The sequence below is a fragment of the Quercus lobata genome, chromosome 6, assembly GCF_001633185.2.
Source record: "Quercus lobata isolate SW786 chromosome 6, ValleyOak3.0 Primary Assembly, whole genome shotgun sequence".
Taxonomy (NCBI): domain Eukaryota; kingdom Viridiplantae; phylum Streptophyta; class Magnoliopsida; order Fagales; family Fagaceae; genus Quercus; species Quercus lobata.
In genome coordinates, this window is record NC_044909.1 from 39859614 (window position 1) to 39887498 (window position 27885).

Genomic DNA, 27885 nt, shown 5'->3' on the forward strand with positions numbered 1-27885 from the left:
TATGAACGGTCACAATTTTGAGAACATCATCTTTTAGGTTTAATGATGATTAGCCTCAGACATCAACATGCACTAGGCTAGGCTGTCCCTTGAGCTATTCTTACTTTTCTAAAGACTCTTTATCAGAAAGGTTTCAATTATTTAAATTCAGACCCCACTAACTGCTGTAATCAGATATTGCAGTTCATTGTCCATAAGGTTGTTTACAGGTTGAGTGATTTCCAGTTTAACTGTAACAAGAGACATTGATCCCCCTGCCCTGCAGTACTACCTAGTTGGCAAATGAAGAATAATTGACAGTAATCTCCATTCATTTTTTTGTCAGTTAGTAAAAATACTCAAGCTCTTACTGTGCTGCAATATTCTCACCCTCCTGTTATGTCTTTTACGATCTCTTGACATGTCAAGGACGAAGGTTGGTGGCATACATGAGTCTGGCTGCATTTCCTATTTTTCTACTCATGACTCCTCCAATTCAGTAGCACTTCAATTCTCCACTTCTCCCTTTTAGTGTGTTTCCATCTTGGTCACCCCTCTCTTTAGATCTTGAAGTTGTTGATTCCTTCTAGCTGTAAAGTTGGGTTATTACAATGTGAAGCATATTGAGCAAGCAGCAGTGAATGCTCTGCCCTTTGTGTCTAGGTGTGATGGTCATTTTAGTAGTCCTTTTCATTTAGCCCATTTGGATATTTGGAGTCCATTAAAAGTCCTCTTATTTTGGGATTTAGGTATTTTATAATTATATTGAAATAAAGCTAATAATAGCTAGACTATTTTCAAACTTATTTGTCTCAATTTGTTGATGATTATAGTGCACTTCATCAATCTTTGCTTTCATATTGCACACAAAATAATGTAGTGGAAGGTAAATTGAGACACCTATTGGAAGTTGCCCATGCTTTTTATTTCATAGGAGTGTTCCAAAATCATATTGGAGTGATGTCATGTTGACTGCTTGTTATCATATCAATTGAATCCTTACATTGTGTGCGTATGTTATGTTCATCTTCTTGGAATGAGAGGTGATAAACATGATTCTTAATCCCTTAGGTGCATTTTTTCTTGAGTACTCTCATACTCAGAAGGGATACAAGTAGTATTAGCCTACACTCCATTATTCTCCTACACTTCGGTATCACTTTGTTAGTGCTTTTTTTATTTTTTTATTTTTAGTGTTGATGTCACATTTAGAAGTGATGAACCGTTTCTAAGAAACACTAGAAACATGTTCTAACTATGCATTACATTATTTACAAAATATCTTGCCTTATATAATAATTGTATGTAAAATATATTATATTTCTTTAAAAAAAAACTAGCAAAATTTAAAACACTGATGAAATAACAAATATAGATAGCTTAATTTAGAAAATATAATATATTGTATGATTTATACTTTGTTAAAAAATAATCACATCATTTTAAAAAGGATTTGAGATTAACACTTAAAAGTTTCGTCTACTATTTTCATTTTTCACTTCACAGAAAAACAAGTTGTCAATTTTTTTTGTGTATCAAGCGAGTTTGCGACTAGTTTTTATAGAAGTTCAAATTGCTGATATATTTCTTGAGTCTTTGTGTAAGAGTATGTTAGATTTTTTATGTAAAAACCTAAGATTATATGGGTTGTAAAATATATATATATATATTTATATATATATATGTTTGAGCTTGGGGGAGTATTACGAGTATAAAGACCTGCCTGCTACACTCCCACCAAAAGTATGTTAGATTTCTTAATCATAATGTATTAAGAAACATAATATATATAAATAATACATGTTATATATAAGTAATTATTTTTGGGTAAAACCCGTTACACCACTTTGCATACACGTCCATACTCACAGGTGAATTTCAACTTGGAAATTGTGTCTTCAATTCAAATTCACTCATGTGTACAAACGAGTATGCAAAATGGTATGTGTAATTAAGACGGCCCTTAATCTTAACCCTGCACACTTCCCAAAGTTTACACTTTCAATTGGCTTCAAAACTAACTATCAAATAATTACATGCAACTCCCAAACGTGTACGCAGAGAGAGAGCACGAGCATTGGATCCTTTTGTTTTTTTGGCTAAATTATTTTGTGCCCTCTATTTAGCAGTATGATTTATGAGAATGTTTTTATTCGTTTTTATTTCTATAATCTTACTTTCTTCAGAGACAAATAGCTTCAACATCAAAGATACTGAATCATTTTAAATTTATGCATGATTTCTGGGATTAAGGAAGAAAATAATTCTCAACACAACTGTTCTAATATTACTATTGCAAAGTACTGAATTTTCTTTTCTTTATTTCCATCCTCTTTCATTATGAGCAAGTTGAGTCTAGTACTTCAAAGTTCAAACATATATTGCAAGTGTACTTAACATTAACATCTAAAATTCCCCTTCAATAACAAGAAACCCTGGACCTGAAAAGTCATCAATTAAACAGCAAATCAAGTAATATTGCACTAAACAATTCCACTTTTTCTATTTACCACCTTTGAATTATTGATTTAAAGTTCTTGAGAGAAGCATAGAATTACAGTATAATTTTCAATGATTTCACACAAATGCAGGCAGAGGCTACTAGTCCTCTTCTCAAGCCTTAAAAATAAAGTAACAATGGCAATATAAACATCACAGACTACTACTAGAGCTCAAAACAAACCAAGTCTTAGGATATGGAGTGCCGACGATTTCTGCTGGATTTTGTCTGACCTTTGGTATTGCCAGGTGTACCATCAGCACGTACAAATGGATAAAGCCGTCCAAGTTTTCTGGACATGGAGTTTATAAATGATTTTCGAGGCAGAGGAGGCTTGTCTGCAGATGGCAGAGTGTTTTGCATTGGACTGCTAACTGATGATTTAAGCGCCGAAATTTCAATTTCTTTCAGTTTCATTTTCATCTTCACTAGCTCTATTTTCAGGTCCTCATTCTCTCTTCGTAAGCTGGAGAGCTCATCCGAAACTGGGTGGATATCAGAGGAGTATAAATTTACTTTGGAAGTAAGATTAGGAGAATCTCCACCCATGAGGTTCCCACTCATGACATTTCTAAGGCGTTGTTGCTCATAATAAAGCACTTGGACCACAGTTTGAACAGGAAGCCGCTCATTCTGAGCAGCATGAGCACAGGCCTCCCGAGATAGTTTCTGACAGTCCATCAAGCTGCACACTTTCTTCCTCTCCATGTCACTTAGAGCAGGATGAGCCTGTGAATCATAAAAGATAATGGTGGATCAACAACTACAACTTCTGTTTTGGACAATTCTAAAATATTTAGAGCCCAATTTGTTTGGTTTTATGTTTTAGTTTCATCAACAATTCCACTTGTCATGAAAAGAATTCCATATTGCCCAAACTAAACCTTTTGACATTTTGTTTGGCATATGTCAAATTTGTCATCATAGCAGTACTTTTAAAATCTCAAGATTCCTTGATCTTAGTACCAAGCATCATAAGTGATTCATAACAATAGTTTGCATTTAAAGTCTGAATCCTTTACTGATAAATGAATGCATCAAATAGCCACTTAAGGCGTTATAAGGTATTTAATTCTACTTCATATCTGAATTCTCCAAATGCTTAACAAAGCTTCTGTAAGAGTCAAGGCTCTTGTTTTGCAAAGATTGAGTGGTTGTAAAAATCAGGTAAGAATGGCATATAGAGCATCCATGTAGATGATTTTTTTTTTCATTTATATATTTCGATTCATATGACCAAGGGATCTATAATAATGACTAGATAACATAGTCTTGTAAATATTCCTATTGAATTAGAAGCTATACAAGAACGAATTTACAGGTTAGAGAGTGCACCTTTAGGTAGATATCTATTGCTCTATAGATCCCATCTTCTGTTACCCTTGATTGTTCGGGGATAAGTTCAGCAAGATTGATGAACCTTGAGACAGATACGTTACGGTCAGTGGCTATTTCAGCTAGGTAGTTCTCCATTAGCTTCCCAACCCGCTCCATATCACTTGGTGGAGGAGAAACATACTCATCATCTGCATTGCAACCCAAACAGTTCCCATCCATTTCAAAGTCAAGGAAATTCATCAAGATTCTCTGCACTGTGTCCACATCAAATAATGTGTCCCCAGCAAAGGAATACGAAGGAATCAAGAGGTCATCCAAAACGGCCTGGCCTAATTGCATGCCCATCCTCTTCTCCAAATCAAGCCGGCAAGCAACTGTTGTCTCGAGATAAATTGCAGATCGAAGCAGCATAGAAAGAAAGCTAACAGACATTGCATTCTTTTCCCTTGGCAAAAGACTCACAATTGTTTCTAATATGACCCTCTTCTCATGCTCTAGTTCTGGCTCGATTTTCTTCCTTCCCTTCCCGAATATTTCCTACAACAAAAATTAATTTGGCTTTAGCCACAAAAAACCATATAAGTGAAACAATTTAATGTCTTTTGGGGTAGGATCTCACCAAACCTCGTAGAGATTTCTGAGCATAGAGCATTAGTATTGGACCAAGAGCATATTGTCTGAAACCTCTAGCCATCATTGCAATCAGAACTCTTTGAAAGATATCGATTCTAAGAACAGTCAAATCCTCAGCCCACCAATCAACAATAGTCTTCGATTGAGAAGCTGAAGAAGAATTTGAACCCTCATTTACACTCTCAGCTCTACTTGACATACTGAACTGGTTCTCTTTGCAGGCCATATATGCAATGGCATCTATGCACCGGCTTACTAATTTTACTCTCTCTGCTATTGGAATGAGCTTTTCTGACATATGTAAAATAGAAACTGCCCCTGCGAGGCTGTGAAGCGCCACTTCATTCAAGTAGGCGTCAGTTCTTCCTACTAAGTTTCCGACAGCATAGTCCTCAGACATCTCTAGATACTCTGCCACGCATCGAAGTGTGGCAATGTTTTCTGTGCTTATCTCAAAATTTATTCCATAACAGAATTTAGCTGCAAGTTCAAATGCTTCTGCCCCGCCTGGTACTTCAGGGAGTTCAATGACAGAAAGATCAGCATCACTAGACTCTGATACCAGCTTTCTAATGTATCCACATTTCGAGACTAATGGAAACTGCAATTGAAGTGACAAAACACTAAAATTCACTATAACTTTTGATTTAAATTGTAATTCTATAAATTCTTGTTGCCTGTCCATGATTCTTTGAAATATAAAAGTATACAGAGCAAAAAGAATACAAGTTATATCAGAGGACACTTTTCTATATGTAATTGTACTTCAACTGCCAAGTCTTATTCCCTATCATTGATTCTATAAGATAATCTGACACTTGAAACTGAAATTCAGGAGAGTTGAGATTGGATAGCACCTTATGCAAGGAAAAGGAAGCCCCTCCAACGTGAATAGTAACATCGCTTGGGATCTCCTGGGAGAAAATCCTGCAAAAAAAAAGTTGAAGACACCAACACCATCTTCAATATTTCTTTCGCCTAATGTTTTCTCCAACAATATAGGCCAAACATAAAAGAAAACAGACATAATTTCATGAACATTTAAAGAGTAAAAAATAAAATAAAATAAGAAGCAAACCATTCACTGGTTCTCTTCAGAGCAGAGGAAAGGAGTTCCTTCTTAGATGACATGTTGTTATCAGTGTTCGGTGCAGTCTTCTCTTGATTGATATCCACCATGGCAGAGACTGAGGCGCCTTTTATCATTGTCATTTCTCCATCATTTAGTGGATGATAGCAAAGCAAGAAAGAGCAGAGAAACAGTGAGATACAAATTCTGTCAAAGGTTCTGGTTAAGAATCACTCATAAACATGTCATTCTATGTACATTTTTTGTTTTCTTTCGACCCATTTTTCAAACTTTCAATAAGAGACTCAACCCAACTATTATGTAGTTATTATTATGAGGAAGGATAGAAGCTAGCTCATAATAATGCATAATTGCATATTCCATTTTTTTTTTTTTCTCTCTCTAATTACTGTAATATCCGACTTCAGCTTCACAAACTATAATCTTATGGGATATTTCCCAAATTGGCCTCCTGTTTGGCAACAAAAGGAATTATGCACTAATGAGTATATAAGGACGTACTGAAATGAATGGCAGAAGGGTATTATGAAATAGGAATGGGGGTAAAAGTTGAAGCATCGAGATGTAGATTTTAGTGTGTGGTGAGGGCTTTATGGAGATCTGGTGAAAGGATGAGATGGTTGCTTGCTTATAGGCGGCTAAAAGTATTAGTTTCCCTGTGGGATATTATTCTCACCCACAAAGGTCCCATCTTTCCTTTTCTTTTTTCCTGGCTTTTTAATCTTGCAATTTGTGTGTTTTTCTAACATGCCAAGTGCCAAGTGCCAAGTCCCAAAAATGAAAATTCAGAACAAGACAGAAAAATATTTACTTGACTGACTTGATTAATAATTACATCAATGAATCATCATATGACGGATGGTGCAATTTCCATGAGTGTCATCATCTAATTTTCACTGGCTTTTTTTTTTTTTTAGGAGTAGATACAGTTTACTTTTCAACCTTTTTAGTTTTCAACTTTTTAAAACTGAGATTTCTTTGAAAAATTGTACCTAGGCACAAGTCAAGTTTAAAAAGTTAGGCTTGAAAAGTCTTTGAAATCATAGCACCTTTTTTTTTTTAATTTTTAATTTTTATAATTTGATTGTTGGGATGAGGGATTTGAACTTTAGATGTTTCAGTTGAAAACACCATAATGTGTCAAATTTCTTGATGAAATCACCCAACTAAACGGACACCATGTGTCAATGTCTAAGAAGGGAATCGGAAGAATTATTGCCCAAATTATAGTTGTTAGTTTTTACATTAACAAACTCATGATCTTTCTCTTAAATTTTTTTAAAAGTAATAAAGAGAATGTACTAAATTGTGATCACTTGGAAAATTGTTAAAGATACCCAAGTCCTCATGCCTGTGCACTCAGTGGAACAGAACACAAGCTTCGCCCATAACATAATGTCTATTTTGTTTCGTAAATAAGAAAGGCCTTGCAATATTGTGTGACCAACAAACCCTCTCTATCAAGGATGGTAGGCTCCAAAAAAAGTAAACCAAGGGAGAGGAAACTGCCATGATCCAAATCAAGATGGATTACAAAAAAAAAAAAAAAAAAAAACATAGTTTTTGCCAAATGTGAAAATGATTAAATCACTAAATCCCACTGCTACGTAGCATTTTGGGAATAATGTGAATAACCTGTCCCACCATCACCTGCCTTTGTAAGGGGCAGCAAATTTAGAATTTAAGCGTTACTTTGGATAACTCATACAGAGCTGCAGAGGGACTGGCTGCCAACTGGTGAGACAGCGAGAGTGATAGCCTGTCTTCTGTCATAAGTTTATGTTTCTAGAATTGACACATCAAAGGCGTCAGTCGTTCACGTTATGCAATTTAGGTGTAATCTTCGTATGTTAACTGATCATGGACAAGTTATCCATCGATATCTCACTAGATACAGTGATTTCAGACCTCATTATTTGAGTGTGTACTATTCAAATAATAGGGCACCGGACACTAGTCCTACCATGGCCCCGTTAATCAAAGCTACCAACTCATTTGGCTTAGGCTTAGGGCACTTCTGCACTGTGGGGTAAGGTCTGGGATTGAAAGGTAGGTCTGCAATTTTGTTTGTGATGCAGGCCGAAAGTCACAAGAAGCAAATAAGGATTGTTTCAAGGATACATCATACATTGAATCCGCAATGAGAGTTACTAGAATCCCCCAAAATATAGAAAGACAAATTTCTGAAATTTTAAGAAACTTAATACCGAATTTCTTGGAGGGTACAATGGGCTTAAATAGAAAAAGAAGTCTTAGGGCTGCTAAGAGACACTCATAGAACCCTAAACCATTCTTAGGTAGACATGGCAAAACGGTCGGGTTGGGTCGGGTTCGGGTTGGATCAATCGGGTTTGCAGGTCAATCGGGTTGAGTCGGGTCGGGTTTACATGTATTTTTCAAACAAGTTTTTTTTTTTTTTTTTTTTTTTCAATTACAAAAACAAATCAATAATAACCTGTTTAGAGAGAATGAATAAAATCAATTAAGCAAACGAATTGCACTTAATGCCACTTGTTAATATTCTTCTAATTCTGATAGTTTTGAGCATGACAAAAATTATTTATAGTCATAAATTCATGATGGAAAAAGTCTTCAATGTGAATAGTTCACTATCAAAATGCATATAATCACAAGTTTACATCTTCAAAAAGAGATAGATCTTAGGGTAAAATACATGTTTGATCCTTAAACTTTGGGTTTAATGTCAATTTGGTCCCTAACTTTTTAAATGTGTCAATTTGGTCCCTAATTTTTTGATACTGTGTCAAAATAGTTATTCTCATTAAATGATGGATGGAAAATGACGACGTGGCTATTAGCTAAAATAAAATATTATTTTTATACAACTTAGAATGCCATGTGTACAAAGATTAAAAAAAATATATAAAAACAAAAAAGAAACTAATAACCAACTAGGAAGTGCATAAAGAAGGATTGAAAAAAAAAAAAAAAAAAGATTCAACAAAAAAAAAATACAACTTTTTATACACATATTCAATGCTTTTAACAAAAAATATATGATTTCTATACACAAATCATCAAAATGAAAATTTTCTACCTTGGTCTAGCACTTAGACTTAGATGGACATAGTCTCCTCTTGGATCATCTTCGCCATCTATCAAATCATCGTCAACGGCCACCCTCCTCTCCTGCAACCAAATTTATACCCAACCCAACAATCCTTTGAAACTCTCATCGGATATGTAGTTTTGTTTAAACAAGAGCCATTAGACAAAGAGTTCAAACTTGAGAATTAATTTCTCAAAAATAGTTGAACTCAACGTCATGGATGACGGAACTACTTGCTGAGGACATTTACTTTTTGTGAGATATGTGATAAAGGGTTCAAGTGAGATGCGAATCTAAAGCAACATAGTTCGGGTGTAGTTTTTTCCTCCCTAGAAATCCCTTCGTTTTTTTTTTTTTTTTTTTTTTCTTCAATTTGGAAATCGGAAAGAACTACAGTGGTGGATTGACATAAATCTGACCAAATTCGATTTGTATTTTTAATTGAACTTTAAGTTTTTTTTTTTTTTTTTAGGCTATGTGGCAGTATACATGGCATCTTAGGTGGCATGAAAATAATTTTGTATTTTCACCGTTAGCCACGTCAAAATTTTTCATCAATTACTTAACGGTAAAGACCATTTTAACACAATATTAAAAGGTTAGAGACCAAATTGACACATTTAAAAGGTTAAGGACTAAATTGGCATTCAATATAAAAGTTAAAGATTAAATATGTAGTTTACTCTAGATCTTAAAACAAACAAAACAAGTAAACCAGCAAAATAGCAAGTTATCGATCTTCTTAAGTGCACATGTTCCTGTTGCATTTAAAATAATAGTAAAGTTAGATTACTTAGAAAGATAAACTAAATAAAAAAAAAGATTTAAAAATAAATATAACATATTAAGTAAAGAAGAATAAGTGAATATTTTGTAAGAATTACACCTCAATCTCAATCTACTCAATGTTGGTAGTAGATTCAGCACTGCAAATATCCATACATGCAAATTGTAACTCAAGTTGGCCAATTTTATCAGTATCTTCATCTACAATGCAATATTTTAATATAACTTAATATACCATGAAAGCAAGTCAATAAAGAATTAAAATTGTATAATTATGACTATAAAAAAATTAAATTACTTCAAATCCATATAGTCAACTTTTAGTACATAATGTAGCTTCCACATTCTCAAGTAAAAGACATGATCGATACGGAGTAAGAATTTTTTTACCATTGCTAGAACTTAATTCAGAAGCAACAGTGGTTATCGGAATGCTTATGAAATCTTGTGCCATTAAAGAGAGCTCTGAAAACTGATTATAATGCTCTTTCCACCAAGAGAGAACTTCTAACTTTGAATTTTGCTTTTTGTTAAGTTTAGACTCTTTTAAATACAAGTCCAACTGAGATTTTTTTGTTTTGACACCACGACCACTTTCATAATGGTCAAATTTCTAATCATTAAAAAAAAATTGTAATAAAAAATAATATCACACAACATTACAATCATTATTATTAAAAAAATATAGCACAACATATACAAAATAAAATGCCATTCACTTGCATCATCTTCCTCACCTTCAGCTGAATCCTGAATGAGATTTTTTTTTTTTTTAACGGTTTTCTTGACTACTGATGAGTGATGACTCTTCACTTCTTGACAGCCTTGGCTGGCCCTTGTCTTGTCTCTTGTATAAGTTGTAACGTGTTGTAGGCGGATTCACATCCAGTGCAATACCTCAAATCCCAGCCACCCATTTAATCCAATGTCTTCTTATTTTGACACCTCACCAGGACACGCTGGCAATCCGTGTACTCACCCAAACTTTCATTTCAGCTTCTTATTTTTGAATTTCACTGACCCTCTCTCCCATTTTTGAATTTCACTTAAGACTCTTTCTCCTCTCTCTCAATACCTCCGAGCTCTATCCGTCACTCTCCACTCTCTCAACCCCGACTGCGCCTCCACCACTCTCTCAACATTCACGCTTGCTCTCTGCCTCTCCGTCAACCCCGTCTTCACCGCTTCCCGCATACCCACATCAGACCCATGAGCAAAAACAAAGAAAAAATGGCGGCTCACCATCAGAGATCCTGACCCCCAAACACGCACACCCTTTTTAGACCCAGATCAGAGAAAGTAAGGGTTGGGGTTTGGGGAGAATCGGGTTAGGGTTTGATGCTTTTTCATGTTAGATCTATGTAGGGATATGAGATTGAGAGAGAAAGAAAGAGAGTTTGGTCGAAGGAGACAAGAAGCCACCATCGGAGGTGGTGGTTGTGATGAAAATTATCCTTGCCGATTTGGGCGGGCTTGTTTCAGAGAGAGACCACCACTCGGTAGGGTTTTCTTTTATCTCTATTATTTTTAATAAACTCTGTTTTCTTTTATCTCTATTTTTTAATTCTGTTTTCTGTTTTTTGGTTTTTAGCTTAGGAATTGAAATCAAGTCTTATATTGCTTGCAATTTTTGTCAATTGTTTAAAAATGCTTGATACAAAAATAGTGATTGTGGAATTAAAAATGCTTTCTCTGGCATTAAAATCTACCAACGTGATACAAAAACAGTATATTAGAACTGTACATCTTTTTCTCATTGGGGCTGAATTTAGTTCTGTTCTCTCTTTTTTGGGGTTTTAGCTTAGGAATTGAAATCAAGTCTTAATTCTGTTATTATTGTTATTGTGGTTGTTGTTGTTGTTGTTGTTGTTGTTGGAACACCTGGAAAAATATTGGCTCTGGCAAGGGATAAAGATCTTGGATTGAAGAATGTGAGGCATTTTATTCTTGATGAGTGTGATAAGATGCTAGAATCACTGGGTATGGTCTTCTTATTCTTCTGCCTTTTATCCCCTTGTTTATGTGAATTAGTTCTGAAATGTGATACTTTGCAATTCTCTTGTTCTCTTTACAGTGTATTGCATTGTTTGCGATAATAATTTTCTTATTTTAAGCCTTCTGTTGTCCATGTTCTTGTATGTTTTACAGACATGAGGAGAGATGTGCAGGTGATCTTCAAGATGACTCCTCATGACAAGCAAGCTATGATGTTTTCAGCAACTCTCAGTAAAGAGATCCGCCCTGTTTGCAAACAATTTATGCAAGAGGTGTGATAAGGCATCATAAAGTTATGATATTCTTTGTATTTATAAATGTCATGTCATTGCCTTGTTGGTTGTGTCAATTGTGCGGTTTTGTGGCTTAGGTTTCAATTTGTCATGCAAGGGAATGAATTTGTAGTTGTAGTACTAGCAATATTTTTAGTTTTTCCTACTTCTAGTCTGAACTTTTCTTTGGGCGTAACCATTTCTCTTGATCCTTTTGGTTATATATGGTTGGGTGATTGTGTTTGTGGGGCCTTGGTGAGGATATTGGTTCCACTTCTTATTTCTTGGGTAGGAGCTGGATGTTTCTACTATTTGAGAGATGAGTAAGTTCAATCAATACATCGTAGTTCCATAAGGATTGACTTTTTGGATTGCCAGTTATTTGTTTATCTATTGTTTTTGAGTTTTGGTTGCTGTAGAAGATGGTATTTTGATGCACTTTATATTGACACTCGTTTTTTTCAGCCAATGGAAATTTATGTTGATGATGAGACCAAGTTGACTCTTCACGGTCTTGTACAGGGTATCTTCGATGCTTTTTTTTTTTTTTTTTTTTTTTTTTATAATTTTTGCAATATTTTTGTTTCATCAGTTGACTGTCTCTTGCTGATTCAACTAATGCACATTTTCATTGTCTCTCTGTGCAGCACTACATTTTATTGGACGAGGCAGAGAAAAACCGCAAATTGAATGACCTTCTTGATGCATTGGACTTCAATCAGGTTGTCATTTTTGTCAAGAGTGTGACCAGAGCTGCTGAGCTGAACAAGTTACTTACGAGTGGGACCAGAGCTGCTGAGTTGAACAAGTTACTTTGTTCATGATTTTTACTTTTATTTTTCATATTTTTATTGTATGGGGAAAACACTTAGATGGCTGAGTTTTTTGCTTTGTCAAGTTAAGATTAACAGACAAAATCGTGTAATATTTTCCACACAAAGGTGATATAAATATGTATTTTACTTTCTATTTGTTCCACTATTTGTTCCTTACAGACCTTGATTTGGTACATACCAGTACTTGAATGTCTCCAAAACATCTTGTCCTCCTTAAAAAAACAAGGAGGGGTGGTATAGATTTATAATAATGCTGGGATTCCAGTTATTAGTGAACGACTCAACAAAGTCAGCCACAGTTTTCAAATTTGAGCCAACAACTCCCTGATATTTAGAAGTGCTAGGGAACCAAGCTGGGTGGTAAAGTTATGCTCAAACTTGTTCCTATCATCCACCAACCTTGATGTGTTGATGGATTGTTGTAAATGATATTCTTCCAAGTCTAACATTGGTGAGGGTTGGGTTTGCAGTCCTGGAGAGGATTTTCAGGGAAGTATTTAGCTAACAAGGAGTTGGGATGGTAAACCATTCACCAAAATTACACAATTCCAAGAAGTATTTAGACCACCTGAACGTGCGCCAAGCTCCACAATTCCTCATTCTCATCCTGTGCTTTTCCTCTGTCTTTATCTCTTTCATTTTTTTTTTTCTTTTACACACGACAGAATGAGACACTCAATAGCACCAAATCTAATATGAAATTGGAAATCTCTCATTCATTCTAGCATGTACTAACAAATTTAGGGAACAAAAGTTAGGGTATGAAGAGACATTGCATTTAAAAATATTAATCACTTGCATATATAATTAATATTTAACTAGAAGTTACTCAAACATGCACTTGTACAATCTAACATATTTAACATGTTTGACTAACTTTTTTAGTTACAAAAATTATCCAAAAAATTTGCTACATGTGCAATCAGTTGTCTAAATAAGTTAGATTTGCTATCCAAGAAACTGTCCAAGGCAAAGCTGTCCACTGTGCAATATGCTACCATGTCCACTGTGCAATATACTATCAAACAAACTGTCCAAAAAATGTTATCCATCATACTGCAAAATCAATATTAGCCTGAAAATATGTCAAAAAAATCAAGTTACATTTTAAACTTGAACAAACATAAGAAAATTTCACTATAATTGAACTTACCATTTATTAGTTTTTTACATACCAAAAAAGTGTTGTGTTTCCAACATCCTTTGTGTTTCCAACATCCAAGAAGTATTTATACTTTCCAGTTTCTCGCACTAATGAAACATACAGCTTTACAGGACAATTAGTCCTTGTATCGTCTCGGTTACGAGTGCGAATCATATCTTCTTTTTCTGAACCTCGAATGCCCTGCTTTGCACATACAAATCCCCTTGATGTTATCTTTCCATCCTTCTTACTTTTATTTATGTAATTCTTTCTAACATCAAAGCCCATTTGCCTTCCATATTTTAGCCAAAATTCCCATGCATCTTCTAATGTATCAAATTCCATACCAGCTCTAGGACTCAAATCTTCATTGTCATCCATGACTCTAGGACTCAAATCTTCATTGGCATCCATGACACTATGCAATGAATTAAACAATACTCTTATAATTAACAAACAAATGTACAAAATATCAACTATTATAAAAATAGAAGAATGAATGTTTTTCATTAAAAATCAAAGCTGAAAATTTTTGTACAAATATTGTGTTTATCATATATAAGAATTACAACAAACCAATATATGATCATGAGAGATGATGACCCTAATTGGGTAGTTTCAAGCTAAATTTTTTTAAGAAACTGTTAACTGTGTATCATGACAAACTTTCAATTATCAAAATTTTCTATCCCTATGACAATTAAATTTTTATCACTATATTTTGACTGCAAACTTGAAAGGCAAAGATCAAAACACTATAGTTTAAATACAATGAGGACCTAAAAGCATAGAATTCATGAAGAAAACCAAAGGATAGAAACTTATATAGGACAAGGAAACAATGAAAAACACATTAACAATTCACAAGTGATACTTCAAATTAGAATGTAAAAGACATCAGTAAAGTTATTGAGGACGATTTGTATTCATTGATCTTTGAGAGAGAATAAAGTCATAAATGATAAGATTTTGATTTATTTTGATAAGACCTCTACTGGTGGGACAAACAGAATTACTAAAATCGTCTAAAAATCTTAAAAGACTTAAAAGGAGGTCATTTCAGGGCTAGTTGGAAGCAAAGCAATTCTGGTATCAGGGGTTCAATGTAGCCATTGAGTACTGACACTAACCTACATGGTCATTGACTCATGTACAATTTCCACCCTAACCCACAATTATTTTTGCAATATCAACACCTTAATTCAAGATTAACTTGTAATGCCCATCCCAATATCTAATACCAGTATTAAAATGCAAAATTTAGTAAAGGCCCACTTGGGTGAACATTGGTATCAAAAAGTAACTTTTTTCAACTCAAATTATATTTTGCCTAAATATTCCAATGGATAGGGAGATTTAACCAAAAATAAAAATGATGATTTTCTTTTGGCTATAAGAAATAACAAATACATATCTTGGGCAAGATTAGAAAGTCAGCTCATTAAGGAAAAGAATAAAGAGTATGCCTTTCAAAGAAGAAGAAGAAAACAAAACCCGGTATTTGAGTTGCTAAACTCACCGAGTGGAAAGGGCGAGTCCTAGATCGAGATTGAAGCGTGCATGGTGGAAAGAAGCAGAGGAGTTTGAGGTTGTTCTTCTGACTTCTATCTTTCTGTGTTCTGTTCTTGTCTTGCTCGATCTTCTTCTATGTTGGGGATGGACCCGTGGTGACTATCACAAAGGCATTTGGCTTCAGAGAGACCTCCACTCCATGAGAGTTGGGACTTGGGACAGCTTCAAACACGAGATAGAGGGAGTGTGAGTGTTAGGGGGTTTGGTTTCAAATGCTAAGTTTCAGTGTTTGGGTATGAGCTGGGTCTGCTGTGACAATGGATTGAAGGAGAGGCAGAGAATGGGTTGAAGGAGAGGCAGAGACGGCAGCTGCGCAGGGGAGAGAGGAAAAAAATTTGATTTTCTGTTTGGTTACTCAAGACTTTTACCAGAACATTGGGCGGGCTGAATACAGTGGGCGGGCTGTGAAATATTTTAAGGGTAAAATTGTCTTTTTATTATTTGGTGAGGTGTCAAAATAAGAAGACATTGGATTAAATGGGTGGTTGGGATTTGAGGTATTGCACACCGTGCAATACCCTAGGTATTGCACTGGATGTGAATCCGTTGTAGGCAAGGCAAGCACAGAAGCTAGGCAGCCTAGGCTAGCTAGCTCTTATGTGTACTTTTGATGATTTTTTTTTTTGCTTGGTGGTACTTTTGATGAATTAAATAGTTATTTTTTATAATATATTAATTAGTTTTGATACTCTGTGCTTTATGCACTAGTATCAAAACGTAATTAAAATATATTTTTAGTGAATATTTTTAATGGGTTGGGTTATGGGTTATACAAGAGTTGGGTCGGATTGATCTGTGAAAAAATCGCGTCAGGTTATGAGTTAATTCATTTTTGTTTCAAGTCAAAAAAATTAAGTTCGGATTAGATATTTTTTGGGTAGGGTGAGGTCAGAAAATTCTAACCCGTGTATTCTTAGGGTGGCTAAGAAAACACTCTAAACCCCTAATTCGTGTCAGACATGAAATTCGACCATAAAATATGAAAAATTATATTAAAAAAAAAAAGGCAAAATTAGGATAATTTTGAAATCAAATCCTACTGTTTCTAGGAAAAATATATACCAAAACATTCAAGAGTTTATTTTTACTTTAAAATTAAAAATTATTAACGGGAAATTAAAAAGAAATAAAAATATATATATTAGGCCCAAACAAAAGATTTTGGCTCCAAAAGCGGTGTTGGTCGTGGTCGAGGACGATGAGTTTTGCTTCCACCGTAATTACCCTTCATGTCACCAATTTTCATGCAATTTTGTCACTAGCGCCGATAATTTCTACTTACACTTTCTACTTTTGGAATTTTTATGTGTTGACTTCCAGCGTTTTCTCTGATCAAGGAAGTGTGTGCTGCATAGTCCATCAAATCCTTGCAGCTAATCTATTCTTGAGTATCTACCAATAAATCATAGGGCAAAATATCAAAGTTATTGATGATCAGATTTGCTTAAGGCTGCTGTTTACTTGTTTAGCATCTTGTTATTTTATTGAGGGTTCGAACAGCTTTGCAGACCATTTGCTCGATTCCACACATTGGATACCTTTCATCACAATAAACCAAAACTCATCTTAGCGCATAAGAACTTGGAAACTGAAAATGAATTATTAGGTGTGTCTTGTGATATTTGACTTTTTAAATGGGAGGTAGAATTGAGAGTTTGAACTCTGATCAGTGATCACTTGGTATGATATCATGATAGACTACCATTTATCCCAAAAACTTAAGTAGTTAAGTTATTAACAGAAATATAAACTTAATCGTTATTCTAACAATATTTAATCACTAAGATTCACAATCACTTGTTAATTGGATGCAGATGTTCGATCCTCATTGCAAGACATGTTAGTATTTAATCTCAACCAGCAACGCTGAAAGAGAAGGTATCCGATGAATATATAAACCTGCTGTCGAGCCTGCTCTTTATGCTATAGAATAAGAGAGAGTCAAGATTTCAATTAGTCCATACGGTGAACAATGATGGAGGTTCTAGCAAGAAACACGGGAAGAGGCGCTAAGTTCAGCAGCTGAAAGGTTCTAAAAGGAAAACAGCCTAATTTGGTGTGACCTACACTGACAAAATTTTTGACTCCCTTCACCATGGTTCCCTATGTGGGGTGATAGGCAATGGAATACAGCTTATCGGAAAATTATGTTTTGGTTGATCCCGCTTCTACCTAGCTATATTTGTAGATGTAATACATTACAAGGCCCACAATCAAGGCAATAATTTTCAAAGCACTTATGATTCTTGCTGAATTAGGATTCACTATCTTACACTGCGAAATTGTCCTCACTCCTTCGGGTAATTTCTGATCGAGGACTTGTCACCTCAGAGCAGTGTATGTCCCCTAATTTAGTTGACTTCATGAAATTGTTTAAAAGTTTCAGCCACAAAAGAATTTGGAGCGTCTCCAAAAGAGAACCATGCCAAGCAAGACCACAAATAATTGTCCTAAAGGAATCTTTGGTGTCGAAGAATTAACAGATTTGATGTTAATTTACTGGTACATCAGCCAAAAAAAGAAATGTAACTATTGCTGCAGTAACATATGGGCACTCTTGAAGAGACCCTTCAAGAATTGTTTGGTTCCATCATCTGCAGAATACGTGTACTTCACCTTCTATCCATTTGAAGACCAAATCAAATCAAAACATTGATTGCTAGAAAACAAATCATGGGATTGGTTAATAAATCAAATGATTGATTACGAGAGAAGATCGTGAGATTGAAACAAGGGAAAATTTGCCATTTAACATTATTTTTAGAACAATTTAGTTAGTTGTGAAGTTTGCAAAACTATTTTGTAAACTAGCATCTTGAGACTTTGAAACTCAATTTTAGTGAAAGAACTCGAGTTTCTAAGTCTCAAGTTGCAAGTGGTGGCAATCTGATATGGAAAAAAAAATCCACATGGAACTCAAGTCTTTAAGACTTGAGTCTCTGCCGAAGAAAATCTAGGTTTGTGCGTGTTGGGTATGAGTTTGTTCCTATTGTGAGTTCTTCTTCTCCTCAGTCTTAGTTTGCTTCGTACTCACGCTTCATGGAACTCAAGTCTTAGAGACTCGAGTTCCACGTGGATTATTTATCCATATCAACTTGGAACTCGAGTTTCTAAGACTCGATTTACCCTCACTGAACTCAAGCCTTTAAGGCTCGAGATGCTAGTTTGCTAAAATGTTTCAAAAACATGCCAACTAACTAAATTGTCACTAAAATCATGTTCAATGGAAAATTTCCCCTTGAAACAATCCGTATGCAATTTAAATTCACATTTATCATTAATTTTTGTGTGTAACCCCTATATAAATGTGGATTCCATTATAATATATTATTAAAAAAAAGAAAAAGAGAGAGAGAGAAAATGTAACTATTTAGACTCTTGTCTCGTGGATGTAGACCATAAGGATGAACCACCTAAACTCCCATGTCTTCTTTCTTCTCTTTTCTCTACACTCTTATCACAAATTACTAGATGGTACCAAAACAAGTCAATTGAGTCTTGCTTGAATCACTTCACTCGCATAGTTTTCCTATTTGTTAGCAATTTCTAAAATAATCACATTGTCAAACATCTTTTATTTTCTATCCTCTTCTTTTATATATTTTCCTAATTGAAAATATTACAACTTTTTCATGCATATTGGTAATTTTACCCATGCAATTCTCACTCCTAGTATCTTGCTTTATAACAAAGGATTTTGTCACATCCACATTATAGTGACAACTTTATAGAAGAATTTCTTGTGGATTTCACATTGAAGGAGAGTTGTTATTTTAATGGCGTTGTTATTTTCATATGTCATTGAAGCCCTTGCATTGGTTCATATCAAGTTTCCCTTTTGTTAGCTAATTTTCTAATACTACAAAAATGAGTACAAAAGTTTGGAAGACAAATAAACCTTTTGATTAAACTCTTACAAGTTTTGTATTTCATAAAACTAAAAAAAATAAAAATAAAAATAATAATGCACAACTTGAGGGGAGTGTTAAAAAGTATAATTCACACTTCATGTCAGTGAAAACCAAATAAAGAAATTGATTGTCAAAGAAAATTTGCCTATTAATTAAGGATTGATTGCTAGAGAATCTTTGGACTGAAGTTTGCTAGAGAATCTTTGGACTGAAGTAATCAATATACAGTTCAAATTGAAATTATTATTAAGTTTATGTGTAATCTCCAATATAACTTACATTGTAATTTATTATCAAAATATAAATTAGAACTCTTGTTAAGTCGATATAAGTCACAAGATCAAAGCAGGTAAATTCTCATGTCTTCCTTTTTCTTTTTCTTTTTACTTTACACTTTATCACTAACTTCTTCTTTTTCTTTTTTGGTTAACTTCTTCTTTTTCTTTTTTGGTTAATTTAATAGTTGGAAAATGAGAAATTTGAACTCTTGACATCTTTGTTGAAAAAACCATAAAGTTAAGTTACAAAAGGCAATCGAAAAAATGGACCATATAATTAATAAGCTAGGATGCTAGAATTGTGTCCTCACTTTCTTCAAGTCGCCATTTATGGCAAGTAAATAGTCCAAACACAAACAAACTGCTTGATAAGAACGGCTAAAGAAAACCCATTAATAATATTCATGACAAATCTTATAACTTAAAAGCCTTTCATATGAAAACTATAATACAAAGTTTTTTTTTTTTTTTTTTTAATAAATGAAATCAGAAAAAATTCATTGTTAAAAAAGAAAATGGTAAAATACTATTTTGGTCCCTAAATCTTATCAAAATTTTGTTTTTTGTCTCTAAACTTTAAAAATTCTATTTTCACCCTTAAAATTTGAAATAGTTTTTCTACTAATTTAGAGACAAAATTAGGAGTAAAAAAATAATTTTTTTTCAATAGTTTAGAGGTGAATTTTATTTTATTTTAAATTTTAAGGATAAAAAAGATAGAGAATAAAATATTTTCAGTAGTTCATAGACGAAAGACAAACTTTTCAATAGTTTAAAAACAAATATCAAATTTTTTAAAATTTAAGGATGAAAGTAAACTTTTGATTAAATTTGGAAACCAAAAAAATATATTATATTATCCCATAGATAAAAAAAATTATTAAAAAAAAAATCAAACGAACAAAATAAATTACAAGGACTCAAAGGAGTATATATATATGTGGGAAAATTTTGTTAAATAGCACTTGACCAAACTTATTTAGTTATGTAGCACTTTTTTGGAACTCAAATTTGTCAAACTCGTATTCCAAGTGAAACTCAAGGGACTTAGTTTAGGTCCAGTGCACTAGACCCGACCAGATGGTGACACGTGTCCAAAAGTGGACACATGTCATCATCTCAATGGGTCCAGTACTACTGGATACTAGACCTAAGCTTAACCCAAACTCGAGTTCTAAGCATTATGTTTGATCAAATTGCCATAATGCTTGAACTCAACTCGAGTTTCAAAATAAATGCAACATAACTAAATAAGTTTGACCCAATACTTTTTTCCTAAATATTTCAAAAAATTATTCTATTTGGCAAAATATGCCTACATATATGCCATGAGGAAGCACAGTCTCTTACAAACAAACAACGTTACGTCAGTAACAACCGGAAAACATACAAAAGTGAGATCATAACAATTTTTGTCCCATGACCAAACACATCTTACAAAGAAACAGAAATCTCCAACCAAACTTTGTATATATCAAAAAGATCCAAGAGAAGGAAAAAAACAAACAAACAAACAAAAAAAGCTACTTCCGACCAGAACATCCAAGAAGGAAAGGACGGCGACCCACACAAGGTGGAGAGAAAAAAGCTCGGTGTTAAGGCTGAGAGAGATTACAAAGGACCACTCCAGATCTAAAGCAAAGTAAGACCCACCAAAGGGGTAAAGATATCATCAAGGAACAGTAACATGTGGCCCCTTAAGGTGGCCAAAGGGCCAACAATGGAGCCACGGTTGTGGTGGCGGTTGGAGAAAACTCGGGTGCACCTTCACCAAGAGGAAAAGATGAGAGAATTCATTGGGTTCTTAAGGGGCTGTTTGGGTGAAAAAAATACCTCAACTTCCTAAGGTGGCATGTTTGGCACTTGTTTCTAACTTCTGATAACTCAAAAAAATTTACTTTTTGTGGGATCCATGGATTGACTTAGTGCAGCTTTTACTTTTTATTTGGCAAACCCTACTTCATATGTAATAAAACCAATTGTGGATACCATCCTTAAAAGTACTACCTCCTTGATCCAGGAGGAGTTTTCTTAGGTCCATGGCATCAAGGAAGATATAAAAGACCTGGAAAGTAAGCTCACTAGTATCCAAGGTGTGGTTGAAGATGCAGAGAACAAGCAAGTGAATGTTCGCATATGAAAGATTGGCTCAAAAAGCTCCAGGAGCTTCTTATTTATTTATTTATTTTTTCCTTCAACCCCCAATACCCAAACTCATCGAACCCAGGAGCTTTTTATTTCTTTTTTTCCTTCAACCCCTAATAACCAAACTCATTGAACCCAGAGCTTTTTTTTTTTTTTTTTCAACCCCCAATACCCAAACTCACCAAACCCAAATTAAGTTAGGAATTTTGTGGGTATATCGGTGATGAGTTGTGTAAATGCTGATGGGTTTCCTTTGTATGGGTTTGGTGCTTGTAATTTCCTCTTTGATTCATTGACAGTGAAGGTCACGGTGTACTGATGATCTGAACTGATGGAGACCCATTGCCAAAGTTTAGATGGAGAAGTCGGCCAAAACCCATTCCTCTCTTCAACTAGAGTGGCAGACCGAGATGAGAGAGAGTAGCTACCAGTGGGTATGGAGAGGCCGGCTTGGGAAGAGAAGAGAAAGAAATTAACGGAAGGGTGTTGAAGAAATTAAAAAAGGGGAAATAGGTTTGGTCTAGTATGAAGAGAGCCGTTGGGGGAGTAAAGGCTGGCATTGAAATGACTATACATTGACTGTGGGGCCCATTAGTTGAGTGAAATTACCAAAATGCCACCATAACTCTATTTCCATAACTTGAAAACACCTAAAACTTATTTCTAGTTTCCATAACTCATAAATTGAGTGATGAAAATAAAAACTCAAAACAAATCCAAACAAGTGTTTGCTCCGTGGGACCTACCAGTTTTGAGTGATGGATGATGAAAACTCAGTGATGAGTGATGAAAACACCCAAATCCAAACAGCCCCTAAAATTTCAACATGACAGGTTTGGGAGTTTCTCCTATAATACAAGGGTTAATATTTCTAAGGGTGACACTCAAATAATTCATTCTAATCTTTTATTTTAATTAGTTACAATATAGAGAGTGAAAATTTAAGGCGAAACTACATTATTGGTCCCTAAAATTTACCATGTAAATGCAATTAGTTCCTCAAGTTTCAAGTAAGTACTATTAGTCCCTCAAGTTTCAAAATTAAGCATTATTAGTTATTTTTTAACTACCGTTAGTATTATTGTCTATGTGACTAATAACAGAATGACCTAACATCCTTTTACTACAAAGTGTTTTACAAACTAACGTGTAAGTCTATATATATTGTAATAGCCACGTTGGAAAATTTGCCAGGTTAGCAACTTAGCATGTGAGTTATTATTTTTTTTATTACTTTGTTAAAAACATTTCCAAGTTCTTCGTTTATTTCCTATGACCACGCAAAGCTTCCTCTTCCTTTTCTGCCAATGGGTGTCGCTACCTCTGTCACTTCCATTGTTGCCGCCGTTAGCCACACTTCCTTCTTCTTCTTCTTTTTTGATACCAAAATAGGGAGATAAGCGTACAAATGTTTACACAACAGCTGGATTAAACCAGCAATAGTTCAAAGGCATTTGACATGCCAGTTTAGCAATTGACCAAACAGAGTTAACAACCAAATGAGGCACTAAGAACAAATCACAGCAAAGTCCATTTTGGTTCAAAAGGTCTAAATTAACTAGTTTGATCTGTTGAAGCCAATCTAAGGTCTTCCTGTGCTAAAATAGTTGGACTAAATGCTTGCTAGCTCTTAGAAACAAAATACACTGGAAACCATGATTCTTAGCCTTGATAGCAGCTTCTACCATAGCATCCAACATTGCCCCACATGTTGTTCCTACTACACTGCTATTTACACCATAAAACAAGCTATCTCCCTACCTAGTAATAGCTTCATAAGTAGAAGACCATTTGTTAGGCTTCCTGCTCCTAGCTCCAACAAGTTTAACAATCAGCTACCACTGCCCTGAGAGTTGGTTGATTAATTGGTTTGGTTGGAGTCTGCTTGGCTGACTGGTGTGGCTTGGTTGATCAAGGAAAGCCTCTTTGTACCTGCAAGCCATAGATTGAGATATTAAAATCACATTCATAGGATTAGGATGTAAACCATCATAGAGCACCATGTTCCTGTATAACCAGATATGCTAAAGAGTTGTAAAAATGGCTTGTAAGTAAGCCATTGAAGATGTCTCCCTGGATTTAAACTTGATGAGTAGTGAGGTAAGCCATTGCTGGACACTTGAACTACTAAAGTCAGCGGAATGAATAGCCAAGGTGGATCCATGCCAACAAGCTCTAGTGAAAGGGCAGAGGAGAAAGAGGTGAGTTGAGGATTCAACATCAGAATTGCACAAGGGGTAGGATGTTTGGGTTGGGATGCCTCTGTTGCTTAGATTAAGAAGGGTAGGCAATCTGTCTTGGATGAGTTTCCAAACAAATGTATTGATTTTCAAAGGTACTTTGACTCCCCAAATCAGATTCCACACACTTTGCTGGCCATGTGTATTCCAAGAAGAATGGGAATCCTACATAATAATCTCATAAGCTCTTTTGACTTTGTAATTACCATTGCCCTCATTTGAAAACTTCCAAAGCAACTTTTCTTGCACATCATGAGTTTTGGGTAAAGGAACCTGTAGAATTTGTTTGCTCAAAGGAAAAGGGTAAAAGGTTCGAACCAAATCAGCTTCCCTTGATTTGGAATTGTGGTCAATAAGGTCACCCACTATACTTGTGTGTAAACAAGGTGATCCAAGTTAACATGAGAACTAGGAAACCAGTTTTGATGATTAAGTGGAATATTAAATCCAGTTCCAATTCTCCACTGCCCCTCCCTTAGTCTAAAGTCACCCTACTTAACAATCTTCTTCCAAAACCAAGAATGATGAGATTTTGGGTATCTTCTTGTAAGGAACAGTTTGGGTAGTATTTAGCCTTATAAGTTCTTGCAAGCAAAGAGTTAGGATTTTAGTTCAGTTTCCAATATTGCTTTGCAAGTATGCATGGCTTGGTTCATGGGACCAAATTTCTTAGGGCCAAGACCTCCCTTTCTCTTAGGTTGATAGATACTTTCCCAATTCAAAAGATGGAGTTTTTTCTCACCTTGCCCATGCCCCCACCAAAAAGCTCTAATAATGGTATCCATCTTATTTCACACTTGATCAGTGACCCTAAAGCAAGAAAAGGTATATAAAGGTAAAGATCGAAGCACTTCCTTCTAATCGAAATGGCCATCGTTGTTGCCTCATCAACCAGCACAAACACCTCTCTATCGTTTGCCAATGTCCATGGATCTCCACCAGTGGCTAATCTCCACGGATCTCTATGTTTCTTTGTTTTTAAGCTTTGTTTCCAATGGATCTAAAACTATAATTAACATGAAAATGTTTAAATCCATTTCATTAGAAATCTTTAATTCTTTTTTATTTACCCCTCCTCCAACCAACATTCGTGGGGATCATCGACTGCCTTTTATTGCACAGAAGTTTAGGTGCAAGATTGCCTTATATTGCACGAATCTATGTTAGGTTACCTACCCCCAACCTTAGACTATAACAAGAAAGGATTTATGGTCAATGAATCTGAATGAAAGAGAGAGTTAATTTTATAAGATTTTGTCTGCTCAAAGGTGGATCTCTTCAACTCAATACTCACTTCACAAGATTTTTGTTGGCTTTGAGGTGCTTCGATGATTCGATTGGAGAATTGAAAGCAGCAAAGGAGAAAGGGCGGGGTTGAAGCAAATCAATTTTTGTTCCATTATAATAATTAATAATCAATTAAAAGATTATGTGGCAACCTTATAATTAAATAGTTAACATGGCATTTGACACTTAAGTCACTACATCAATTTATAATGTCACGTTACTGTTTCGTTAGACACGTAGAGAATAACATTAATGACAGATAAAAAAAAAAGACTAACAATGCTCAATTTTGAAACTTGAGAGATTAATTGTGCTCACGAGATAAACTTTATGGACCAATAATATAGTTTCACCAAAATTTAAATCCTATATATTTTTATTGAAAACACTCAGTTGAGTTATTCTAAATATTAAGGCAATTCAAAAGTATTTCTCCTTTATTGTGCTCAAAAGACATGATATGACACTTAGTAGTGTGTATATATATACTACTACTGCTACTCCTAATAACAGGATTCTCTGTTTGGGTTCTATTATCTTGCGTAATAATATATTCTCACACAAATTCTTAAACTCTCTAAAATACCCCTATGTTTTAGTTAAGTAATTTTAAATTTAAAAATACAAATTGGTCAAAAGAGTAATTTACTATTTTTAAAAAGTTCTTAAATTTTAGGCATTTTCCTTTCTCTTCTCCAATCTAATTTACCATTGTTTATTTTAAATTCAAAATTTCAAACTCTTATCAACTCAAACATAGAGAAAGATCCTAAAAATTAAGATATTATCTTTATTTCACTTTTAAACATTATTCCACATTATCTTACCTCTTTTTTAAATTTAAAAAAATAAAAGTAAAAAAACTCACAATAACTAATTAGACAAAAAAAAAAAAACAAAAAAACAAAAAACTTACGTATGTTAAGATCCTAAGAATCAAGATACTATCTCTATCTCACTTTTAAACATTATGACATTAAACCCAAAATAAATAAATAAAAAAGAACCTTATCGCATGCGCTGAGATGAGGCTAGTGCTATTTATAACAGGATTTCTCTCTCTTTGATCTGGACTTTTCTACCGGTCAAAAATACCCCATCTAGTAATTAATGACTTCTCCTACAAATATTTTTGGATTAGGGTCAATAACATCACACTATTCCCCATAATTTTTTTTTCTTGAACTGGATTTTTATGTGGTTAAAAAAATTCTTCGAGCCTATGTTTAATATGCACAAAATTGGGGACAACCTGGTAAAAATACATCTCCAACTCAATCAAAAACATTACCTACTGTAAGGTCACAATTTGATTCCCAAACCTAAAGGATGGATGAACTTAAGCCCAAAGAGCCCAATACAATAAATTTGTAAAGAGTGGGTTGGAAAACTGGGCTTTAATGAACCAAGCAACAAGTAAAGTAGATCCAGATGACAAGAAAATGAAGATAAACTAATTTAATCTAAAGAAAATCGTCCTTGGCACGATCCGAGGAGATTAATTCTTATATATTTCTACTCTAGTTTGATTACAAGTTCAAGTCTTGATTGCTACAGTGTTTTTCTTTCAATTTTTTGATCTCTTTTCCTCAGGGTCTTCTTTCTGTTTTATACTGTCTTCCTTCTCTCTTCTTTACCCTCCACGTGTAGGGTAGATTGATGGTGTTGATCCTTGTCCCATCAACCCCTTCTTGAAGTCTCTGGTAGTAGCTGTAAGGCTGAAAATTACTATTCAGATATTACTTCCACATAAATGCGGCTAGTTGGATAGGTGCAAAGCATTCAATGTGGTGGTAGCAGCTTTCTCTTTAGATATTTTAGGATTTCCCTCTATCCTGTGCTTCTATGATGCTTATCCGCATCAATAGAATCTCCTGAAACGTTGCCCTAGGTGGTAGACCACCCCGAACCTCGGCTTTGATAAGCCAAGGAGACATTCATCCTTGGACCATCCTCATGGACTTTTATAATCAAAACTAACCTCTTTACTTACTAACACGGACTCCCCTGATAATGTTCACCCCTCCTCGGATCACTTTATGTCCCAGGATTGGGCCCCTAGCCCAATATATACATAGATGTATATTGTCGGGCCTAACGCCCTTACACCCACAAAATAAGATCACTCTCCTAATAACCCATGTCTTCAAAACAACTCTACTTATCAAAAAAATAAAATCCCGGTCTACTTTGTATATTTTCTTCAAACCACGTTTCACCTTTTTTTTTTCCCTTCTCTTTTACTTTATCAAGACTTATCAGTTTCATTTTTTAATTTATGGTTTCCTTACTTCCTAATTTCATGTTTTTTGTTTTGTTTTATTTTTTAAATTTTCAGTTTCATTAATCCTTAATCTCACATTTTTCCTTCATTCCACTCATTTGTTTTACCTTCTTTTAAATTTTTAACTTTTCAAAATTTTCAACCCACTTTATTATATTATTGTTACTGAATTCTAAACTAACTAAAAATTTTCTTTTTGGTAAATTGCAAATTACACCCCTAAAGTTTGGGAGTAATTGGATTTTACACCCTGAAATTTTAAAATTTGGATTTTAACCCTTGACGTTTGAGGGTTTTTGGATTTTACCCCCTAAAGTTTGGAGGTTTTTGAATTGTACACCCTAAAGTTTCATAATTTTGGGGTGTAAAATCCAAAAACTTACAAAATTTAAGAGGTAAAATCTAAATTCTGAAACGTTAGGGTGTAAAATCAAAACACTCCAAATTTCAGGGGATAAAATCCAAATTTTGAAATTTCAGGGTGTAAAATTCAATCACCACTAAATTTTAGGGTGCAATTTGCAA

The 27885-nt window shown here is 34.5% G+C and overlaps 3 protein-coding genes across 5 annotated transcripts; 1 reads left to right on the forward strand and 2 right to left on the reverse strand.

The window, feature by feature from the left end:
* Nucleotides 1-2435: 2435 nt before the first annotated feature.
* LOC115995000 (BTB/POZ domain-containing protein SR1IP1) lies at nt 2436-6113 on the reverse strand. The gene is made up of 5 exons (XM_031119393.1): nt 5529-6113; nt 5308-5377; nt 4437-5051; nt 3815-4354; nt 2436-3208 (listed from the first exon to the last, which is right to left on the reverse strand). The coding sequence occupies exons 1-5, from the start codon at nt 5660-5662 to the stop codon at nt 2669-2671; spliced, it is 1899 nt and encodes a 632-aa protein (XP_030975253.1). The 5' UTR covers nt 5663-6113; the 3' UTR covers nt 2436-2668.
* Nucleotides 6114-10426: 4313 nt separating this feature from the next.
* On the forward strand, nt 10427-12640 carry LOC115995387 (DEAD-box ATP-dependent RNA helicase 56-like). Of its 2 annotated transcripts, none has more exons than XM_031119939.1 (4): nt 10427-10895; nt 11545-11663; nt 12129-12186; nt 12311-12640. In XM_031119939.1, the coding sequence occupies exons 1-4, from the start codon at nt 10745-10747 to the stop codon at nt 12355-12357; spliced, it is 375 nt and encodes a 124-aa protein (XP_030975799.1). In that variant the 5' UTR covers nt 10427-10744; the 3' UTR covers nt 12358-12640. The 2 variants fall into 2 exon arrangements, with proteins under 2 accessions (XP_030975799.1, XP_030975800.1); XM_031119940.1 differs by lacking the exon at nt 10427-10895 and adding an exon at nt 10912-11376.
* Nucleotides 12641-13299: 659 nt separating this feature from the next.
* LOC115993626 (protein FAR1-RELATED SEQUENCE 7-like) lies at nt 13300-15370 on the reverse strand. 2 transcript variants are annotated; one of them, XM_031117569.1, is made up of 3 exons: nt 15163-15370; nt 13675-14061; nt 13300-13574 (listed from the first exon to the last, which is right to left on the reverse strand). In XM_031117569.1, exons 2-3 carry the CDS (start codon nt 14055-14057, stop codon nt 13544-13546), a joined length of 414 nt encoding a protein of 137 aa, XP_030973429.1. In that variant the 5' UTR covers nt 14058-14061; nt 15163-15370; the 3' UTR covers nt 13300-13543. The 2 variants fall into 2 exon arrangements, with proteins under 2 accessions (XP_030973429.1, XP_030973430.1); XM_031117570.1 differs by lacking the exon at nt 15163-15370 and having other exon boundaries at nt 13675-14071.
* Between the last annotated feature and the right edge of the window lie 12515 nt (nt 15371-27885).